The 24,145-nt window shown below is 35.4% G+C and overlaps 1 protein-coding gene across 8 annotated transcripts in view; it reads right to left on the bottom strand.

The window, feature by feature from the left end:
• The window catches only part of LOC135224510 (myb-like protein P), an 871,197-nt gene that overhangs the window by 361,100 nt on the left and 485,952 nt on the right, over positions 1-24,145 (bottom strand). For all 8 annotated transcript variants that reach the window (XM_064263552.1, XM_064263551.1, XM_064263553.1 and 5 more), the window contains 2 exons: positions 21,016-21,170; positions 16,385-16,517 (listed from right to left, as the gene is read on the bottom strand). In XM_064263552.1, coding sequence (XP_064119622.1) covers positions 16,385-16,517; positions 21,016-21,170 — 288 coding nt within the window. The remainder of the gene's footprint in view (positions 1-16,384; positions 16,518-21,015; positions 21,171-24,145) is intronic.

A 24,145-nucleotide genomic window follows, 5' to 3' on the forward strand; every position in this document is an offset into this window, starting at 1 on the left:
ACCCGATACCATTACCTAAGTGATTGTACCTCATACACCGTTTTTTTCAGCACACTCAGGGGACATTATCAATTTTTACGTATGCCTCCGGCTTACGTTGCGCCCCAATTACAATATAGTGTTTGGAGACTTTTAGGGGATAACCTACATGCCTATATGGATGATCTTGTAATCTTTTCTAATACCTTAGAAGTACATTCACATAAAGTAGAGCTAGTGCTACAGAGACAAAGACAAATAATCTCAGAGTAACATATCTAAATGAGAGTTTTTTAAAACCGAACATGTTTATCTAGGTTTTATGTGTCTGGTCAAGGTCTTAAAAGTAGTCCATGGTAAGGGTGTCGGCATATTCATAACTTTCCGGTACTTATTAACGTAAAAGGGGGATACAGCACTTTCGCGCTGTAGTGGGTATTACAATCGTATGCATATATGTAACTCTTCAATCATGACAGCTCCTTTAACAGATCTTACGAAGAAGAGCGTAGATTTATTATGGTCTAAAAAGCATCAACAGGCGTTCGATATCTTAATAGCGGAATAATGCAGCTTACCTAACTTAAAAATCCCTGATTTAAATAAGGAATTTTCTTTTATCGCAACAGACGCCTCAGACCAAGGGGTAAGAGGGATACTACTTCAGCAATATGATAAACAGTTCTTCCCTATAGCTTTTTATTCACGTAAACTAAAGCCCTCTGAAAGTAAATATGCAGTAATAGGCAAGGAAGGGCTAGGTATCTTTAACACTAGTACATTTTAAGTTCATAATCTATGGCTATCCTGATAAAGTCCTTACTGAACATGAGTCCTTTACCGAGTTTTTCAAAGGCTTTAATCACAGCCCAAAAGGAACTCGGTGACAAATGATCATTCAGTTTATTGGAGCCAAGATAAGATATCTACCTGGGAAAGCAATTATCATAGCTGACGCATTATCCCGCAATCCCGCACCATACAGCAAAGAACCATTAATTGGACTAAAAGATATAGAAACATCCGTGCCTATTGTTAAAACCGTATCTAAACAAGAAAATTCCTTAACCCAAGAGATCGCGAGCATTGAATATCTGGGTCGGAGCGCAGAACTGTTACAAACTGAACAAAGCAAGAGTCAACAGACATGACCCAAACAATAAACACTTCAAACGGAAACAGGGTCAGTGGCTAGGCAAAAAACAATAAACACTTCGAGCGGAAACCCTAAAGCAAAAGTATATTTAAAGTATGTGTATCAGAATAATGTAATCGAATGTAATATTATATGTAGGTCTGTGACGAGGAAAACCCGAAGAACACAGCAGATGACTAACGACCAGGTATTAGTAATAATCTTTTTCATACCAATCGTCATAAACTGGTTGCATTCCGTCATCCAGAGTTCCCTCCTATGTCACAGAAAGCCAAACCACTGTTTTACTGGCCTACAATGCTTACAGATATAAAAAGCACATAACTAATTGTAACACGTGTCATGAAAACAAGGGACACACTAAGACACCTGTCAGTTAAGGGCCTATCCTGTGCCAAATCAATCCTTGAAAGAATATACGTAGAATTATTAACAGAATTACGAGTCTGACAGAGGGAATAAACACTTCTTAGTGTTAATAGTTCCTTGACACGTTATATAGAATTAATAGCACTAAAAACAAACACCGCAATTGAGTGCGTTACGAATATTTATGAGTGCTAAACCAGTAAATATGGAATTCAACACATAATAATCTGTGACTCGGGTGGTGTAAATCAATAATAATCTCCTTAACACGTGGTGTGAATTCCTTTCCATTAAGAAAAACCAATAATATATTTTTTATCACCAGAGTCAATCGGTTTGGTAGAATAACGGATAATTAAATAGGAAGTGTCAATGTCTTACGAGTTACAACTCGTGAAATTGGATCCGACCGGATTATAGCGGTTCTCGCGGTTTTAAATACCTTTATCATTTATATCTTGTATCTATAGAATTGATGCCGCAAGTAGCCTTATACGGTACGCCGCTAGAACACTTTTCCACATATTCAAGCCAACCATTAATTTATCAAATATATATAAAAAAATATATAAATAAATAAATATAAAAAAAATAAAATAAATATGGATACAAGTGGAGTCAATATAATACATCCGTAAGAAGTCGGAAGGGTTACAAATTATAATAAAAAAGGAATCACGATAAAATCAATAAGCAAAACGTAACCATAGATAATTAAATATCCAAATATATATGCGTAAAGATTTGAACTCTAACTTAACGCTTTAGTAATGACAAATAAGCTAAAAGTTCAAATACATATCCAAAACCTACTGACATATTGTCTGTCCCGGTGATTTATATTCGTAGTCAATGGAAAAAAAAAAAATTAAATAAATAAATAAATAAATAATAATAATAAAAAAATAATAAAATAAAATAAAAGAGATTTTAAAGTCAGGAAGTCTAGAAGTGCAAAAATGTTATCTGGAATAATCCTATATGAATCTTATACAGGGCTAATAATATATATAGAATTTGTATGGAAAACCTTTGCCTTTTTCATCAGTTTGAATAAGGAATATTTAATTTAACATAATTACAATTATGCAGTTTTCCAACATGAAACTAATATATTGTTCAATTTTGGTACTGTTTTTTTTCAGACATTCTTCTCATGTGGGTCGAGTATTAAAAAAAAACAAAAAATTTATCCTAAAGTCGTATCTCTTTCAGCAAGTAACGTAACTCTTAGCTGGCTGAGAGCAATCTCCTGCCAAGTGACGACGTCATCATTGCCGTATCAGCATTTGTTCCTTTAACCTCAAATATCTGCTTGCAACAGCAGATTGACTGGAGAAAGGAATGCTCAGCTCATGAACTTCACATGTGGTTCATAGGTCACATGACAGGCCACATAACATATTCTTATCCGTTGTGTGTAATGCAAGTAGTTAAGGACTTGCCAATCATTTTGAAATTAAATGAAACAAAATAAGCAAATAGAATTTCTATAACAACAAAATGAATTAAATTTTTTTTTTTTCTGAACCTCATAGACATTTAGAAGTATCAAGATATGTATATATGAAATATTTACTTGCAACATTAGCCTATTACAATTCAAGTAAAACATTCATGGGAAAATGTCACATTTTCTTGGAAAACCCAAAGTTTATTTAGAAATTAGTTACATAGTGGGTTTTTTTCGTTGCATCTCCTACCTATTCAATGAAAGTTTATTTTTAAAAAAATTAACCTCAGAGGATGCGCACGAGAAAATTGAATATGAAACTTTTGTTAGGGCACATAGAATCATGATTAATCTTCTCTTTGACTCTTATGTTGCCTGGCAAGCTTACAATTAGCTCCGTTTTCCACTTCTTTGTCTAGTAATTTACTACCAGTAATATCGACTTTTCTTTGGGATTTGTATTGATATCTGTTTATTTGTTATAATTATGGATATTTTTACAGTCATCATAGACCTGGATAGGTTCACTCATTGTTAATGCCATGGATAAAAAAGTTTGTACAGCGGACTCTTTTGAATTCCAAAATATCAGTGAATTCATGTGGGTTAAGTCTGGTCTAAATGGCTCTCTCCCCTCCCCTGTATTTGGATGTCGTCTGAATTTACTTTGCCCTTGTGACAAGTTAATTCTTGCAGGCTTTTAATTTGAACCTGGTTACAGTATCCTGCAGTACGAGTTTCACATCGCAACTTCAAAAAATCGTTCGTCGCAGCGGACGACTACAGTCAAGTAACAACCGCCTACAATGTGAAAGGAATTTCATGGACTTCTTCGACCGACACCGTATCTCGTCGTTAATCTCGTTTTAAAGCGGAACGCTCCGGCGGCTGTCGGAATCGACTACAATAAGGGACATACTTCCGACAATTACGACCCGAAGGATATTCAACTCTACTTTGCTGGCGAAGGACTCGTGCTGGGATGATCTATTCATCGCGAACGTAATCGTGTAGCTTAGGATGCAGAGAATAAGTATGAGCGCAAAATGGAACGTTGGACCCGCCCAGGCAAATTTTCCCCTTGTTTTAACCATTGAAAAAGGCCGTTTCATTGGCTATAGGTGGTTGTCTGGAACTGTGTAATGGACGAAAAGTTGTTCGAAAGCTAGTTAAAAGTGAAGTAGTATAACCTCGGTCATGTATCCTATATATATAAAGTATCATGTATCCTATATCTATAAATGATCATAAATAACAGAATCGAAATATATTTTTTGCGTGTACGCAATAGGAATCTCTTATATAAATGGATCATAAAATAACAGAATCGAAATATATTTTTTTGCGTGTACGCACTAGGAATCTATATATAAATGATCATAAATAACGGAATTGAAATATATCTTTGCGTGTACGCAATAGGAATCTATTTAAAGTGCACATATATTAATCATAATTATATGAATCCATATACATATGTATAAACAAATCAGGTAGCCTCTAATCAATATGTTACCTTTTTTCTTACCATTATCTGCAGTTATTTATGAGTTAGTATATGAATTAATGAATCAGATATATAACATTTAGCATAAACATCAACGAATCAATCAGAATAAACATTAATAATTTTATCAATTCATATATGAAATTTTTTATCAGTGAAAATATGATTTTTATCATGTTAATCTTCATTCTATGCAATTATCAGAGTACATTAGTATTTTCTGTAGCATAAGTAACTTAAAGAGATGAAGTGAAAAACTGTATCATTATATATATCGTGATCACTATTATTTACCAATATCATTGTTTTCTATTTTATTACTTGAATCAATTCATGTACACCATGAATTTTTATTTACTTATATATATATATATTCACATAGTGTCTGTATCACACTCCTATAAGTCAAATGCAAGTCAAGTTTGAGTGATATTCAGTAGTTGGTTTTGGTAGCTGACCGAGCTAATGTAAGTGTTTACATAATAAAAATATGGAATGTTAGTCCATATATATAAAAGTCTAAAACTAAAGAGGTCAACCAGATTGCTTGCAGGAATGTGATCAGACTAGAGACGCTAAAGATGACGTATACAATAAGTATGTAGGCTAAGATAACATGCCGTCACCTGTAGTCATTCAATTGTTTATAAACATTAGTCCAAGCTCCCTGCTTGAGACAACTACCGCCTACGTGATCTGTAGCGTGTCTCATTTGATTGTGTGTTCGTATGAAACTATGTCATTGTATGTATGTTCATATGTTCGAACTACTGTCTGTTCCTTCATAACTTGTAACAGAGATGGTAGACAGGCAGAACAGAGTTAGCTATCGACATTAGAAGACCTGTACCTCATTGGCAGAAGCGATCAAGCTATCGTTATTAGAAGACTTGTACAATCATATCTGATCTTCACCATGTAAAACTTCAGAAGAATATATAATTTTTTATACTTAGTGTTTTCTACAAGAACCTCACCGAACCATGAGTTTAACACATCGTCGTAAAGATAATACCGACTTCGTAAGTGATCTACAAAACCCCAGACACTCCATTGAAGATGGAAGTGCAATACCAACCGACTTAGCGTATAGATTATCGCTAGTCTAACATTACCTCATAGGGCGCCTTATCATACAAGGCACAGCCCTAATAAATGCATTAGCAGATGCTTACTTTTGTCTTGGGCTTTCCATCAACATTGGAAAAATCCCAACTGAAGCCATAAGAGTTGCACCTACTATAGAAATTAACCCTTAAATGCCGACTGGACGTATTTTACGTCGACATTTTCTGTCTCTCAGGTGCCGACTGGACGTATTTTACGTCGACATACAAAAGTTTTTTTAAAAATTCGGGGAAAAATACCTTTAGGCCTACCAGCCAAAAACTCTTGAATCACCCGCCTTGGGGGATGCTGGGAGTTCACGGATCAAGGTGTTGTTTTGTTTACAATCGTTATGCAGGCGCGCAAGCGAGAATTTCTTTCTTGCCGAACTAAAAAGTATCTGTGACACATCTCGGAAATTATTTCGTCACTTTGACATAATTTTTGTACCATTTTAAATTAGCCGTTACATGGAGTATTATATATGAAAATGTGCGCATTTTTATGAAAAATACAACAAAAAAATACTCATGATTGTAGCTTTTATCAGTTTTGAGATATTTTCATACAAATAACGATAAGTGCCAAAATTTCAACCTTTGGTCAACTTTGACTCTATCGAAATGGTCGAAAAACGCAATTGTAAGCTAAAACTCTAATATTTTAGTATTATTCAATCATTTAACTTAATTTTGCAACTAATTGGAAGTCTCTAGCACAATATTTCGATTTATGGTGAATTTATGAAAAAACTTTTTCCTTACGTCCGCGCGGTAACTCTTCCGAAAAAATCATACGTGCGATTGTGGTAATGTTTGCACCATTTTAAATTAGCCGTTACATAAAGTTTTATATATGAAAATGTGCTCAATTTCATGTAGAATACAACAATAAATAATTGAAGGTTGTAGCTTTTCTTATTTTTGAAATATTTGCATATAAATCACCATAAATAGAAAAAAAACCATGTTCGGTCAACTTTGACTCTACCAAAATGGTCGAAAAACGCAATTGTAAGCTAAAACTCTTACATTCTAGTAATATTCAGTCATTTATCTTCATCTTGAAACAAATTCGAAGTCTCTAGCACAATATTTAGATTTATGGTGAATTTAAAAAAAAATCTTTCCTTCCCTCTGCATGCGGATTCTCCGCCACAAATCTCCGAAATGCGTATGTTCCATTCTCGGAATATTTGCTCCGTTTCATATTAGGCATTTCATAGAGTTTTATATATGAAAATGTGCGCAATTTCATGTAGAATAAAACAAAAAATATTTGAAGGTTGTAGCTTTTCTATTTCCAAAATAATTGCATATAAAAAAATATATATATAAAAAATTCGACATTCGGTCAACTTTACCTAGTCAGATATGGTCGAAAACTGCATTTGTAAGCTAATATTCTTACAGTATAGTAATATTCAATTATTTGTCTTCATTTTGAAAGAAATTGGAAGTCTCTAGGACAATATTTAGATTTATGGTGAATTTTTGACAAAAATATTTGTTTACGTCCGTGCGTTACGTATTCATGCATTATTCTGTGATAATATTTTCTCTGTGTTGCTTTTATCGATTTTACGATGTGTTATATACCAAAATAATCGCAATTTAGTGTACATTACAACGAAAAAATAAGTAACTCATTACCTTTAACCGTTTTGCGTACAGCACGATTTGAATACAATTATATATGAAATTTCGTTTTTGTGCTATCATATATCGCATTATTTATATATGATAATGATAATTTTTTTCATTTCTGATGGTTGCATACTAAACTTCAGCCAATTGCAAAAAAAGGAGCCAAAAATGAACTCTTAATCTTGAAAACTAAGCACGCTGTGATTTTTGAAAAATAAAAAAATATTTTTTCCGCTTCCGCGCTCACTCTGAAACACCTCCGGCACACGGGAGACATTTTTTTTTTTACCGCTTCGGCGTTTAAGGGTTAATGCAGAAGCTCTAGAAACTGTAGACCGCTTCCCATACCTAGGCAGTCATCTATCTTCATATGCCAATATAGATGATGAAGTACAATATCAATGTGCTAACTCAGCTTTTGGAAAACTACGCAAGGAAATTTTTTATGATTATGACTTGCGTGCCAAAACCTGGACAACTTATCGATGCCATGAATAGGTGCAACAGGTTGAGCACGACCCGAGGAGTGTTTAAAAAAACATGCTATTTTCCCATAAATCATCGTCTATCTCGAATCTGGGTGTGATCGACCTGCAAGAGGCTAGCAGAACACACATTACAATCATGTCAAAACCTGCGTTTGCCTTGCCTTTGTCCTTTCCCCTTTTCTGAGTAATTGTTTGTTTTGAACATGTGTGGGATATAAAGGCAAAGTTATCAAGAAGTGATTTCCTATCTAACACTGTTGACTCTGGGACAGTTTTATATTGTTGGAAACTAGGAAGATGGTGTGTGTACATTATACATACCATTGGTTGTGGCTGAGATGCCTTACATTGCCATTTGGTCCAATTTCCTTCGAATGCCAATTTCTAATTTTTTTTTTTCATCAACAATGGCCAGCAGGCAGTATTCCCTGGGCATGGATGTCATCAACTTACCTCTAATGGGATTATAAAGTGATGTTGATGATAATTTAGAGGCTGCTGACACCTCTATGGCAAAAACCTCAAGTTTGTGTAACATGGGGTTGGAGGTGAGGGTGATGACCTTGAAATTATTACAGACAAGAGGGGGTGGGAAGTACTGAGTCTGTGCCTTTTCTGGCGACAGATTACATCAGCTTATATCAATAAATCATGACACACTGTAGAGAGAGAGAGAGAGAGAGAGAGAGAGAGAGAGAGAGAGAGAGAGAGAGAGAGAGAGAGAGAGAGAGAGAGAGAGAGAGAGAATAACATTTCCAATATGACAGTAAATTACATCTTAGTGCAGATCTTTTTACATAATTCCGTTCTAGGATAATATGAGTTTATTCTATAAAAAAAAAAAAATTAGCCACTTACTATTTCATTTAGGTACGCAAAAAAATCCGTGAAATTTTGACTATTTCTTGGCCCAAAAAACATACCCTTTTTTTTCTCTTTTCTTCTTTTGACCTCTATGGGTCCAACACCATTTCTGGCAGTCATATATTGTATAGTAGTTTTAGGAAGGATTCCTTCAATTTTTGTGTGTATATAGCATATTTTGTATTTTTTTAAAATATTTTTGTAAATTATTGTTTGAGAGAAAGAGAGAATAACATTTCTGATATAACAGTAAATTACATCTTAGTGCAGATCTTTTTATATAATTCCACTCTAGGATAATATGAGTTTATTCTATAAAAAAAATTAGCCACTTCCTATTACATTTAGGTACCAAAAAAAGTAAAATTTTTGCTTTTTTTTTTTGGCCTAAAAAAAAAAAAAAAAAAAACTTACCCTTTTTTTCTCTTTTCAGATTTTGACTTCTATGGGTCCGACACCTTTTCTGGCAGTCACATATTGTAAATAGTAGTTTTAGGAAGGATTCCCTCAATTTTTGTGTGTATATAACATATTTTGTATTTTTTGTAAATTTTTTTGCATATACTTATATTTTTAATATATTTGTAATAAATATTTAATTTGTAGATGGGTATCATTTATCATCTCTGTAGTGTTTGACAATGGTGAAATTGAGTTTAGAAATTAAAATGTACAGCATAGCTAGTTTTTGAATTTTCACAAATTTGATGCAAGTGTTCTTGAAGAGGCCAACTGCCTCAGTATTGAGGCCATTATAATAAAAAGCCAGTTGTGATGGGCAGGGCATGTTGTCAGAGTGGCAGGCAGCAGCCTTCCTAAGCAGCTGTTTGGCTCAGAGCTAAGCGACGGGAATCATAATGTTGGCAAACCAAGGAAGAGATTCAAAGACAGCTTAAAAGACAACTTAAAACTATGTGACATTGACTATAAAACATGGGAGAGTTAAAGTGAAAGATGGAATTAGAAATTATGAAGAGAACAGAAAGCAGCATCTGGAGAATCATAGAGCTGCAAGACAAGTTTGTCAGGTCCATACTAGTACCATAAAAATTCTTTCATCTCAGTAAGAGAGAGAGAGAGAGAGAGAGAGAGAGAGAGAGAGAGAGAGAGAGAGAGAGAGAGAGAGAGAGAGAGAGAGTTATCCTTATTTTAAAGAGTGAAATAGATAGATTCTTGTATTTCTTTATAATACTATCACATATAAATTTGGAATAACAATTTTATTATTATTATTATTATTTTTGGTTTATCAAAGTCCTCCAATTCGACTGGGTGGTATTTATATGGTGGGGTTCTGGGTTGCATCCTGCCTCCTTAGGAGTCCATCACTCTTCTTACTATGTGCACCATTTCTAGGATCACTCTCTTCTGCATGAGTCCTGGAGCTACTTAACCCTCTAGTTTTTCCAGATTCCTTTTCAGGGATCTTGGGATCGTGCCCAGTTCCTATGATTATGGGTACAATTTCCACTGGCATATCCCATATCCTTCTTATTTCTATTTTCAGGTCTTGATACTTATCCATTTTTTCCCTTTCTTTCTCTTCAACTCTGGTGTTGTCAATCAACGTCACGTCTGGTCTATTTCCATGTATTACCCTATCTGTTCTGATATCATAGTCCCAGAGGATCTTTGCCTGATCGTTTTCTATCACTCCTTCAGGTTGGTGCTCGTACCACTTATTACTACAAGGTAGCTGGTGTTTCTTGCACAGGCTCCAGTGGAGGGCTTTTGCCACTGAATCATGCCTCTTTTTGTACTGGTTCTGTGCAAGTGCCAGACATTCGCTTGCCATGTGGTTTATGGTCTCATTTTTTGTATTGCACTTCCTACATATGTGGAGAGATGATATTTCCATATATCGTTCTTTGGATATACAGTAGTACCTCGAGATACGAAAGGCTCTACTTACGAAAAACTCGAGATACGAAAGCCAATGCGAAAAATTTTACTGCTCTACATACGAAAAGTTTTCAAGATACGAAAGGTTGTTGCTGTAAAGTCCCGAGATTCGCCCGGACCACCGAGAACAATTTTAAAACTCCCGCGCCGCCAACTGAGTAAACTCGCCACCATCTTCCCGCTCTCCCATTGGTTCCTGATGCTAGTCACCCCATAAGGTCCTGCTCTCCTATTGGTCAGCATCTACCCCTTGTGCGTCAAGTATTCTATTGGTAAAAGGATGCTGTAAATTGAAAAACTTATTCATGCAATACATTTAATAAAAATAAAAAAAAACATTAGGTAAAGATGGAATAAAGAATAGAAATGAATGGTTATTATACTGTTTGGTAGTTTCAGTAGTTGAAGAGAGAGAATGAAAGTTTATGGCTTACTGTGTAAAGTGATTGCTTGTCGATCGTTCGATACTCGTAAGTGCTGGATGTAAACAGACGTTTGGAAGCTTTTTTTTGTTTGTTTATTATAGTTAATGGTTACTTAATATTTATTTGAAATGAGTACATGCAATACATTTAATAAAAAAATTGTGAATTAGATATCATAAAATATAAAATAAATCAGACTGCCAACAAATACGTATTTTTTAGAATTCTTCTGTTTTATTATTACGTTACGTATACGTATGTTTCATTATAGCTGTCAGTAACTCGGTATCTCCATTAGGTAAAGATAGAATAAAGAATAGATTTATGGCTTACTGTGTGCTGGGAAAAATGATTGCTTGGCGCTCGTTCGATACTCGTAAGACGGGTAAGAGCTGAACGTAAACAATCGATTGGAAGGTTTGTTTTTTGTTTGTTTGTGTATTATAGTTAATGATTAATTAATAATTATTTGAAATGAGTACATACTGATTATTTATTCATTTTATTGGCATATTCTAAGCTTTTAGCTCTTAGGTTTAGATGTCAGAATCATAGACTAGGCTACAGTACCAACCGCTAACATAGGCTAGGCTTATTGCTAAGGGACATATGCTAAAGTCCTAATATATGCAGTAAAAATGGGGTTGAACATTACATGCAGTTGAATATTACTTGAGTATGTACAGTATTTTGCCTTTCTGGAGTCATATTTCTTCTGTCGGATCTGCGTTGTAACCCTAGAACATGTGTTTTAGGCATGGAAATATAATTTACTGGGGTATTTTTGGAGGGCTTGGAACGGATTAGCCATTTTACATGTAAAATGTGTTCCAAGATACGAAAAACTCATGATACGAAGGCCACCTCGGAACGGATTAATTTCGTATCTCGAGGTACCACTGTATCTGGTTCTTAAGGCCTGATCTTGTGCCGGTTATCATTCCTTCAGTTTCCTTCTTGAGCTCTCCCCTCTGTAACCATTGCCATGTGTCATCACTGGCCAGTTCTTTAGTCTGTCTCATGTATTGTCCATGCATTGGTTTGTTGTGCCATTCCTCTGTTCTGTTTCTCATATTCTCCTGTCTCTCTATATTTCTGGGTCTTCGTCTACTTTTATCAGTCCTTCTTCCCATGCACTCTTTAGTCACTCATCTTCACTGGTTTTCAGATATTGCCCCAGTGCTCTGTTCTCGATGTTGACGCAGTCCTCTATGCTTGGTAGTCCTCTCCCTCCTACTTTTTGTGTTATGTATAGTCTGTCCGTATTTGCTCTTGGGTGTAGTGCTTTGTGTATTGTCATGTGTTTCCTAGTTTTATGGTCTATGTTGTGGAGTTCTGCCTTCGTCCATTCCACTATTCCTGCACTGTATCTGATTACTGGCACTGCCCATGTGTTTATGGCTTTTATCATATTTCCGGCGTTGAGTTTTGACTTGAGTATCGCCTTGAGTCTCTGCATATATTCTTTCCTAATCGTGTCCTTCATCTCTTGGTGTTTTATATCCCCTCCTTCCATTATTCCCAGGTATTTGTATCCCGTCTCATCTATGTGTTTGATGTTGCTCCCATCTGGTAGCTTTATCCCTTCAGTCCTTGTTACTTTGCCCTTTCGTATGTTGACTAAGGCACATTTTTCTATTCCAAACTCCATCCTGATGTCCCCAGATACAATCCTTACAGTCTGGATTAGGGTATCTATTTCCTTGATGCTCTTACCATACAGCTTGATGTCGTCCATGAACATCAGATGGTTGATTCTGTTGCCTCTTTTCTTGAGTTGGTACCCGGCATCCATCTTCTGCAGTAATTTTGTCATGGGAATCATGGATACTACGAAGAATAGTGGGGACAGTGAGTCGACCTGGAAGATCCCTCTCCTGATATTAACCTCTGCTAGTTTTATTCCAGAGCTTGTAAGTATTGTATTCCAGTTGCGCATTGTATTTTTGAGGAAGCTGATGGTGTTTTTCCTCTGCCCATTATATTTTCAGGCATTCTATTAGCCATGTGTGTGGTATCATGTCGAAGGCTTTCTTATAGTCTATCCATGCCATGCTTAGGTTGGTTTTCCTTCTCTTACTGTTCATTACCATTTTGTCTATCAGGAGCTGGTCTTTTGTGCCCCTACACTTCCTTCTGCAGCCTTTCTGTTGGTGGGGGATGGTGTTTGTATCCTCTAGGTAGTTGTATAGCCTTTCACTGATGATACCTATTAGTAACTTCCACATTATTGGTAAGCAGGTGATAGGCCTGTAGTTACTGGCTATGTTTCCCTTACTTTTGTCTTTCTGGACTAAGGATGTTCTTCCTGTGGTCATCCATTTGGGCGCATGGTGATTTGTGATACAATGCTGGAGTTGTTCTGCTATTTTTGGGTGTAGGGCCTTGAAGTTTTTGAGCCAGTATCCATGGACTTCATCAGGACCTGGGGCTTTCCAGTTGGGCATTTTCTTTAGTCGGTGTCTGACTGTGTGTGTCGTGATGTTAATGAATCTTTGTTTTATTCTCCCTGTTTCTTCTGCCTTGACTTCCTGGAATGTTGCATGTTTGTTGTGTGATACCGGATTGCTCCATATGTTTTCCCAGAGTCTCCTACTTGGTTCGGCTTCAGGAATTTCTTGGTGGTTGTCTTCCCCTCTTAGTTGGCTGTATAGTCTTTTCTGGTTGGTTCCGAATAGTTTGTTCTGTTGGTATCCCTTATTCCTGTTCATGCATCGTTGGATCTTATGTGCTTTGGCCTTAAGCCTCTGTTTTACATCTTCTACTGTGTTGTTGTTTAGTCCCCTCTCGTGTACTTTGTATTTCTCGTTCAGTTCCTCCCTTGTTTTCTTGCTTCTTAGCCTTTTTTCTGCCATCTCTTTCAGTTTACTCAAGTCAGATCTCATCACCATGATTTGCTTTTCCAGGAGCCTTTTCCAAGGCGGTTGCTGTTTTGGTTTGTTGGGTTGGTTGTGCTGGTGGTGTTTGTGTTCGTGTCCCCATCAGTTCTGCTACTAAATCTTGCTCCTGCATATGTAAAGTTATTTGTTTCTGTGATATTGGTGGTGTGTATTACTCTCATTATTTCATTGACCTCACTTGTTTCCTCCCTTAATTTCTTGGTGATGTAGGCTTTCATGGAGGGGATCTTTGTTCTCTCTGTATCTGGCTTCATCCATTGTCTGGTCTTTTCTACCCATTCCGTACTGTCTGTTACTTTGTTGGTGTTTCTTCTTGTATCGTTGTTTGATACCTTATCATACCTGTCGTTTTCCGTGCCATCGTCTCTCAGTTCATCTTATTGTTGTTGTTGTTATCATTATTATTATTATTATTATTTTTATTATATTTGAAAATATTAATAAACATATAGTACATATACTATAAAAATTCTCTCAGCTTAGCAGAGAGAGAGAGAGAGAGAGAGAGAGAGAGAGAGAGAGAGAGAGAGAGAGAGAGAGAGAGAAAATATATGATCACTTGGTAGCAACAACACAACAGCTCCTCCCCCTCCTGTCACATTACTTGATATATTTGACAGTTTTAGTACCTGGAGTTGGAGATAGAAGACTGGGATTTCCTTCATTCTTACATAATTTTTTAAAATTTATAAACTAAAATCTTTCTAATTTGTTATAGTATTTTCTTCAAGGAATTGCTATTATTGCTGTTTACATTATTTGAAAAAAGTAAATCATTTATTTATCATGCAAAAGACATACATCTCTGTGAGAGAGAGAGAGAGAGAGAGAGAGAGAGAGAGAGAGAGAGAGAGAGATTATTATTTTTACTATGTGATACTAATACAGTATTAAACAATATTAATATTTGAAAATTAGTAAATCATTTTTATATCATAAAAATGTATTTGGTCATGAAAATAACATCAACATACACTATTTGGTGATTATTTTTGTCGGAAAATCCCGCAAATAGGCAAATTTCCCGCAAATAATGGGTAGATATGATCCAGAGAGGAATCAGCGAATCCGCAGAACACGAATACGGGGGGCCCACTGTAACAGGTTTTGAATGGTGGATGGAACCCACTCATGGTGATAATCGATATTACGATATTACGTGCCGTCAATTTGAGGAATCAGGTGGGGAAGAGTTACCAATACTTTTATAGCTCATAAATTCACTAATGGCAACTTTTAGTCCAGCCAAGATGAAGAAGGCTGCAGGCAGGTCATGACTTAGTTGTGATCTTAACTTCAAGGGAACACGTACTGCCTCTCTCTTTCACATGACGTCTTTTTATAAATTTCCTAATATATACACCCAGGGATTGCTGTTGGTTTCAGTTCTTATATTTTGTGATAGTATGTCAGTTTTAATTGATATTTGCCAAGAAAAGTACAAAGAAATATTAGAAAAATTTGTATAATAAAATAATGTTTCTGCATCTTTAATCTCGGTAAATTTACGTAAATATTTTGGAACAAATATGATCAGAATTTGTTTCTAAATTTATTACTTATTTGTAATGAGATTGTAGCAGCTGTAATTATAATTTTACAAAATATGACTTGAATACATCTCGTTGTGACTGTGAACTAAATTTTTTTTTTGTTAGTTAGACTGCATTGGCAGCATGTTTATTGAGTAAAAAAATTATGTTATTCCATTCACTATTTTCACTCTATTTCATCGTAATAAAGAGTTTTACATTATCTTTTATCAGCTTGAAAACAACAGTAAAATGTGTTTTTTCAAGCCAAGTGTTTTGATTAAAATTATCTGAATTTGTTGCTGATTTTAGTCCTTATCTGTAATGAGATTGTATTAGCTGTAATTAAAATTTTACAAAATAAATATATTTAATAGTAAAAACATGTAAAACTTGGTAACATTTGTGATTGTTTTGTAAAAGAGACCCTGCAAGGGATTGTAAATAGTCATTTTCAAATTCTTGTAGAAGGCAGGGACAATTTCTTAGAATTTTTTTTTTTACACCTTGTGCATTTGCAAATCTTCCTCTTTCCATTGATGTGTTTTTCCTTTAATTGGTCGACTTAGAAGTTTCCCTAATTATATAGAATCCAAGACCAAAAGCGTTTTCTCCACCAATACTATATACATTACGATGCCTCGTTACTGGAACAATACTGTTTATATAGCCAAAGGTATCGCCACTACAACAACTAACCTTATGCAGGGATACCTTGATGGTCTTCTTGACAGACCTCTTCTGTATAGTACAGTACAGTACAGTACAGTACAGTACAGTGACTTCCATTCAATCAAACTGATATCCAATAGTAAAGTAGTTAAGAACATATTACTATTTAAGTCAATGAGTGTGTGTGCATTCTCTTGAAAGTAAATTTGCCATTTTCCACAGCTGGATTTTAAAAATCTGTTAAAACATATACAAATAAGTCACTGAACATCAAATACTAACATAAAAAAAATGTGGATGCCCATGACATGGAAACTATATAAGTCCTGGCATTGTCAAACCTAATAGTACTTACCAAGGCAATACAAAAACTTGAATACTTACTAAGAGGAGAAAGGCGAGACTGCTGCTGCAACAAATGAGGATTGAGCATATTGGAAGCATCTGGGTTTGGAGAAGCCACTCTTGGTGACAAGGAAGAATTGCCACCAATAGCAAGCCCACCACTAACAACAGCCTGTAATATTGAAATATGATAAGTTTTTTAATATCCACTAAGCTACAGCAAATGTTCACTAGTCGAAATTTCCCTAACATTTCAACTACACACACATAAGGTATACTATTTAATAAAGCATACTGTATGTTTTCTACCGGGAATAATGAGAGAAAAGTGGTACACACAATCATGTAGACAGGCCTTTACCATAATGCTGGATTGAAAAGATTATATGACTATGAATGGAATCATGGGGAGCAACCAACTTTCTATACAAAACTGACATTCTAGCTATCATGGCCACCAACCATAAAAATAATTATAAGTTATCTGTGCAGATAATTTTTTTTCTGTAAAAGAAAAAACCCTATTTTGCTGGCTTTGTCTGTCTGTCCACCCTCAGATCTTAAGAACTACGTGCTACTTATATTAGAGGGCTGCAAATTGGTTGATCATCCATCCTCCAATCATCAAACATACCAAATTGCTGCCTTTTAACTTCTGTAGTTTTTATATTAATCAAGGTTCAAGTTAGCCATGTTAGCACTACAGGAACCAACAACATAGGCCACCACTGGATCATGGCTGAGTTTCATGGGCCACAGTTAAGTTTTATCGGCCATGTCCGAGGCCAGTACAGGAAGTCCTTGGTTTATCGGTGGACTCGGTTAATGGCGATCTAGTTTTCTGGCACCCGTCTAGTACTGTAAAATTGGCGATTTATGGCACCACAACAGGCCAAGTTTTGGTTATTGGCACCATAAGGTGCCAATAACCAAATCTTGTCGCTATAAGCAGCATAAATCGCCAAGTATCGGTTATTGGTGGCTTTTGCATATCAGCAGGCCGCCGTGGACAAAACCCCTGCTGATAACCAGGGACTATTTGTTGTATATCAAATATTAAAACTAAAATATAGTAAGACAGTATTTGCTATAGTAATATTCATGATAGCAATTTATGAAAACAGCATGCTTACCAGGTGGTACACATATGCTAAAAAAATTACTCTATATGACTGCATAGGATTTCATTCAATAATCACTAAATGGAAATCTAATATGCTGCATATTTACCTCTTCTTTGCAAGCAAAAACTTGTTTGTTTTATACACATTTTGTGTGTGACATCTGACAGTGACATCTGACATGTACATAAAAACTGTAAGAAAATGTCACATGCAGCAAATTTGGGAAAATCAGGAACAAAACATTTCCAAAACTGTCATTCAACCAGTGTCCATGCATTCAACAGAAAAAAATCACAAAACCCCGAGTTCAAAATGCTATAAAAAAAAAAAATTTCCTATCAGACACTGCTTGTGTTCCGACCATAAAATTTTATATGGTCCTACTTCATTATCCTTTACATCAATACTAAAAAAAAGATAAAACACAAGAGCATACTGTAGCTAAAATGCATCTACCCATAACTAAGGGTGGGTGAGGCCTGTACAATACAGTGGTCCCCCGTATTCACAGGGGATGCGTACCAGACCCCACCGTGAATAGTTAGAACCCACAATTAGTTGGAACCCCTATAAAAATGCTGAAAACAGCCTATTTTGTTAGTTAAAACTCAAGAAAAACCAAAGTGGTATTCTCTGAATTAGCAAACCAAAGACATTGATAAAAAGAAAAACAAAATTCACACATTTGTCTATCACTAGCAACAGGAATATTTATAACAGCTGGTAGTCTATACAAAATTAAATTAATCATTATGTGAAGAAGTTCCAGAGTGCCTAATGCTGAACCTTTTTTGTTCCAGTTTCTTTGCCTTGAATTTATTCAGGTTACTACTTAAGGTGAATGGATACTTAAAGTTGATGTCATTTTTACCTTTTCAAGTTTATACTATCTGATCAACTGACCTAACACTTTTCTAGACAGTATACTCATGAGTTCTAACCTTTGACATTCAATGTGTCTGATTGATGGTATTAGGAGATTTGGCTGCTCTTTCTAAGCCCATCTTCATGATGGAGGATTATTTTTAAAAATCTTGTAACTTTTTAAAAGTTCAGATATTCTAAGCACACAGAGTAGCACAAACAGGTTGGTGACTGTGTAAAAAGTATTTTTATAGTGTTATTTAAATTGTTATTTTGAAGACATACTTTAGGATAAATGATAATTGTTTGTGCAAACTTACATTTGGAACCACCCTGATAATTTTTGTGCAAACTTACGTTTGGAACCACCTTTTAAAAACTCTTACAACTGCCAGTTTTAATCGATCAAATATAGTAGAACCTCAGTTTTTTTATACATAATCCGTTCTGGAGCCTCCCACGAAATCCAAGATGTACGAAAACCGAAACAATAATTCCTACTTCGTTTTATGCTGGCACTAAGACCAGCTTGAGAGTTACTGGATCCCTGTCGCACAACAAAATTATCCAGAGACATGTTTCTGGTGTTTCTTTAAAATTTGCCTAAAATTAAACATGGCATTGTCATTAAACATGTTGGAGACACGGATTACAACTTCTTTGTTGGGATGATAATTCTCCACAAAATTTTTTACATCATTCCACTTTGCAAACATGTCCTTAAATCCCAAAGTAGGAACACTGTGTACGCCCATTTGTTTTCTTTATTTTTCAAACCAGCCTCTGCTGGCCTTAAATTCCCTAACAGCAGCGCTTCTTGTAGGAATTTTCTCACTGAGACCGGCATGCAACTTCCTCCAACACTTTGCTATGAGTTCTTTTTTAAATTCTAAAGTATTTCTCGCCTTTTCTACTGAAGGGCTAGCACTTGGAACTTTATTTGGCAGTTGCACTCAAATAAAAAAAAGCACAAACACCACAAAAACAATGAACACAAAAGCAGAATGGGTCCCGAAAGAAGACAGGATGTTTTGTTTGGGCACTTGATATGAGGCCGGTCATGCACTGGGCCCCGGACGGAGCGTTTCCAAGTGTACAAAAACCAAGGAAACGTACGATAGCTAAGACAAAATTTTGTAGAAAAAGTCTATGAAAATCGAAACATACGAAAAGAGAGGAGTACAAAATCCAAGGTTTGACAGTATACCTTAAACTCTCATCCATTATAAAGAATTACTTGGCTCTACCTTATGATGAAAGGGATTTACTTCAAATTTTACCACTTATTATACAACTAATACAGGCAGTCCTCTGATAACAGTGGGGGTTCCATTCACAGCTGATACTACTACCCGAGAATCGCCGCTAACTGAAAATCAGAGATAACAGTGCTAATGACCGGCTTCATAGTGGGGTTAACTGGACATCGGTGCCGCTCTTAACTGGAGATCAGCACTGAATATCCAGTTAACAGCACTGCTAGACAGGCACCATAAAACAGGATCACCGCTCACCGATGCTGACATTAACTGGGTACTGCCTACTGATATAATCCAAGTGAGGATATATAGAAATTCTACCTCTTAGTTTCATAAACTTTCCCGTTGAATAAAACATTTGGAAACTTTAAAAAAAAAATAATAGGGTACAAAAAAAGGTTACACTCAAAAATAACTTTCCACACTTATAATTATAGATATGTACAGTGGTACCTCGGTTTTCCTACATAATCGGTTTCAGAACCTCTAATGATATTCGAAACGTATGAAAATAGAAGCAACCATTTCCATAATGAATAATGTAAATAGTATTAATGCTTTCCAGAACCCCCAAAATATTAACAATAAATGCATATAAGAGGAAATAAACAGTTTAACATACAGAAAACAATGAGAAATAAATATAAATGAATAATGAAATGAATAATTATAATGAAAATTAACATCACTCTAACCTTCATGGAAGATCTTGTTAAAGTATGGAAGATGGGGAGGTGGGGAGAGGAGGGGAGAGGAGGAAGATAGGTTACTGTTCAGAGGGGGAATCGCCTTCTAGAAGGACTTCAGGTATCATGAACCTATCTGGGGTTACTTCTCTATGTTTTTTAGTGGCACTGACTGAGGTTACTTCCCTACTTCGATTTTTAATGGCACTAGGACCAACTTGAGAGTCACTGGACCCCTGCCGAATAACAAAACTGTCCAGAGACATTTGTTTCTGATGTCTCATCAATATCTGTCTGAAATGGTACAAAGTGTTGTCATTGAACACGTTAAAGACACATGGATTGTAACATCTTTGTTAGGATGATGTCTCAATCAAGGGCTTCCTTGATACCATGCAAGATCTCCATACAGATCTTTTTCTTGAACTCTGTCCAGGCATCATTTGGAATCTCATTATGAGGCACTTCCAGCTGTGAAGGTTGAACCAGGGGATATGTACCATTGCCAGTTGGCAGATATAGTCTCTCAGGTGAAGGAATAAAAGCCCTAGAAGTAGGGAGGAATAAAGTTGGCAACAAATTTTGCATACTTAAACAAAATGTATAAATAAACTACTTCCAGGTAGCTAAACTCTTCTGTTATCCACCAACCCTAAAGTCATGAGGAACAAGGATAATGGCCTTTACTGTATCTATATTTGCAATTTGCACTTTCATACATAATAAAAGCTACTTACTTGAGGTGTTGGTGATGGGGTAAGTGATGAACGTTGTTGCTGATCATTGAGAAACTTCAACACTGTCACAATGGCATCACGTTGACTAGGGGTCAATGAAACACAGTTCAATGAACTTACAAGCTGTGATGCTGTTACCTGCCCTGTTGCCACTCCTAAGAAAATTAAACATTGCAAGGTTACAATATAGTACTTCAAATAAAACTGTAACAATAGGAGAAGGGATTATTAATAACTATGGTAGCAAGCCCTTCCTCTTCCAAATCATCATGAATACTTTTTGCTAAATAAATGGAGAAAGATACAATAAAAAAAAATCCCACATGTCATATGTAAAAAGATACAATTGATAATCATAGTGTAAGCTTTTAATATATACCTGTGTACACACACACACACACACACACACACACATATATATATATATATATATATATATATATATATATATATATATATATATATATATATAATATATATATAAGCGAATACCACGGGAAATGATAGTCAGGAATCCAAGCGCTTTCGTCTTTATTCAGACATCGTCAAGGAGCTCCTTGACGATGTCTGAATAAAGACGACAGCGCTTGGATTCCTGACTATCAATTTCCCGTGGTATTCGCTTTATTTATGAGTCACGTGCATCTACTTGTGATTTTTTTTTTAAGCATTTATAATATATTAAAATAATATATATATATAATATTATAATATATTATATTATATTATTAAATATTATATATCATATATATATATAATATATATATATATATATATATATATATATATATATATATATATATATATATATATATATATATATATATATATATATGAATCTTACTTGGTTGAAATATGTTTAGATGGAGGTTAAAGTTGGAGAGGTTGTCATTAAATATTCCTCTAAATGTAATTAAACTGAATAAATTATGTCAGATGGCAGCAAGAAGTACACATATGGAGAGAATGGATGATAATTAAGGTAAGGGTTATGGTACATGGAAGGCGTAAATGAGATATGTATTAAGTTCAGAGGTCATAGGGATTTATTATGTAATGAGCAAATGCTATCTAAAAAAAATCACAACTTAGGTGCAATTACATGAAAGAAGATATTCATCAGGTACAAGTACAAGTATAGGGTAGCCAAGGTGAGTGCAAGAGAAGGAAAGTATAATAAAAATGGGAGGGCCCTCGCCCACCACCTGTGTGTTTGCCTGATCTTAAGAGAATAGATTGTCCCATGGAAGTACACACACAGATGGTATTCAAATAAATACAGTCCTGGGGTCAAACAAGTATTTTGAAGATTAGTTGAATGTGGAAAATCAAAGAAAGGGTGAGCAGACATAAGCAACAGTGGAAAGGGTTATTGTAAATTCAAGAACACTTTAAGTGACAGCTGAGGATGTAAGAAGGGCAATTAGGAGGTTCAAGAATGGAAAGACACCAAGAATTGCAGGACTACTAATTGACATGCTACAGTATAGTTGTGAGTGATATCTGAGTGAATGAACTGGATTTGTATATTATGTCTTCATAAGGGAAAGATCCCACAGGAATTTTGCTTGAAAAAGGTGTGACAATATGATTAACAGAATAAGAACGCAGGTTTGATTAGAATTGATAGAGGGGCAATGTGGAAGGTGTCGAGGATATGGTGAGTACGATAAATTTTAGATCCGATTGTAGAAATGAAGCTTGTGTTAGAATAAAGAAATTGGAAAGTGATTGGTTGACCATCAAAATGGGGCCAAAACAGGGGTAAGTTACAGCTTCATGGCTTTTATTACATTTCTGGATAGAGCATATAAAGAAAGTCTAAAGACAGTTAATAAAAGCATCAAGTTGCAGTTTATTAAAAAGTGCCATGAATACCAATTAAGGACAGAAAAGAAAACTTTAAAAAAACAGTGAAATTTAATTTTTCAACTGATGCAGGGACAGATAAAATGGAGCCAAGAGGATGAAGCAGTGAATGCTTATATGGGTGATGGATTTGTATTGGTATTCAACATTACTACTGTATGATGGATAATGGTAAGATGGGAGAAGGGGCGAGCCACAGCAGTGAAGCCAAGAGGGTAAAATGGTGTGTGCAAACACTGGGAAAAAATATGGAGTGTGATTGATTGACTGATTAAGATTATCTGGCATCATAACACTAAGGTCACTGACTCTGATATTCACTGAAAATGAGAAAATAGTTTATAAAAGTATGAACAACATAAGATAAAATAATACATCTATTGTTTCGTAGAAGACCACCTTCTGATACAAATCTAAAAATGCCACTGGCATTGCAAACAACTTTTTTTCCAAGGACACTAGGTAGAATGTATTGGCCATTCTTGTCTTGGGTCTCAGGAGACAAGGTTACTCGTAATATTCTACGACTGGGGAATTCAATTAGCAAATGTTTGACTGTCAAAGGGACCAAGCAGTCATCACAGTATAGTCAACTCCCTATTCTTAGATGACATAGTGCAGTTTCCAATTTTCTGGGTTTGCTCTATTTCTAAGAAAATATGAAACTTATAATTGGTTTTGTATTGTATTCCAACATTCCTGCCATCATTGAATATATAAGTTGATTTTTTAAGTTCAATCTGCGCCATTAAAATCCAGCATGATTCCCACCTCTTTTGTTCATATTCTGTTTAGTGCCGAAAAAAAATTGTCAAAATGTTATCCAGGGTAACTATCTTCCACAGAGGGTGGTTTGCTATTTTGAATGGAAGCACTTCATTACTGGCAACATGAAGATTACTATTCAAATTGTTTTACCCTACTGTAAAAAAAAAATCAGCTCTGTAATAAACAAACTGGCCCCGCTTTCAGCTTCTGCATGCCTTCGAGTATTTGTTTAACCGTTAAACGCCTATTGGACATATTTTACATCGAGATAAATTGTCTTTTGGATGCCGACCGGACATAATTTACGTCAACATAGAAATTTTTTTTTTTTTTTTAATTCGCTGAAAAATACTTATAGGCCTATCAACCGAAAACTTTTGAATCACGCGCCTTGGGGGATGCTGGGAGTTCATGGCTCAAGGTGTTGTTTTGTTTACAATAGTTACGCACGCGCGCAAGCGCGAATCTCTTCCTTATCGCACTAAAAAGTATC

The sequence above is a fragment of the Macrobrachium nipponense genome, chromosome 12 (assembly GCF_015104395.2).
Source record: "Macrobrachium nipponense isolate FS-2020 chromosome 12, ASM1510439v2, whole genome shotgun sequence".
NCBI lineage: Eukaryota > Metazoa > Arthropoda > Malacostraca > Decapoda > Palaemonidae > Macrobrachium > Macrobrachium nipponense.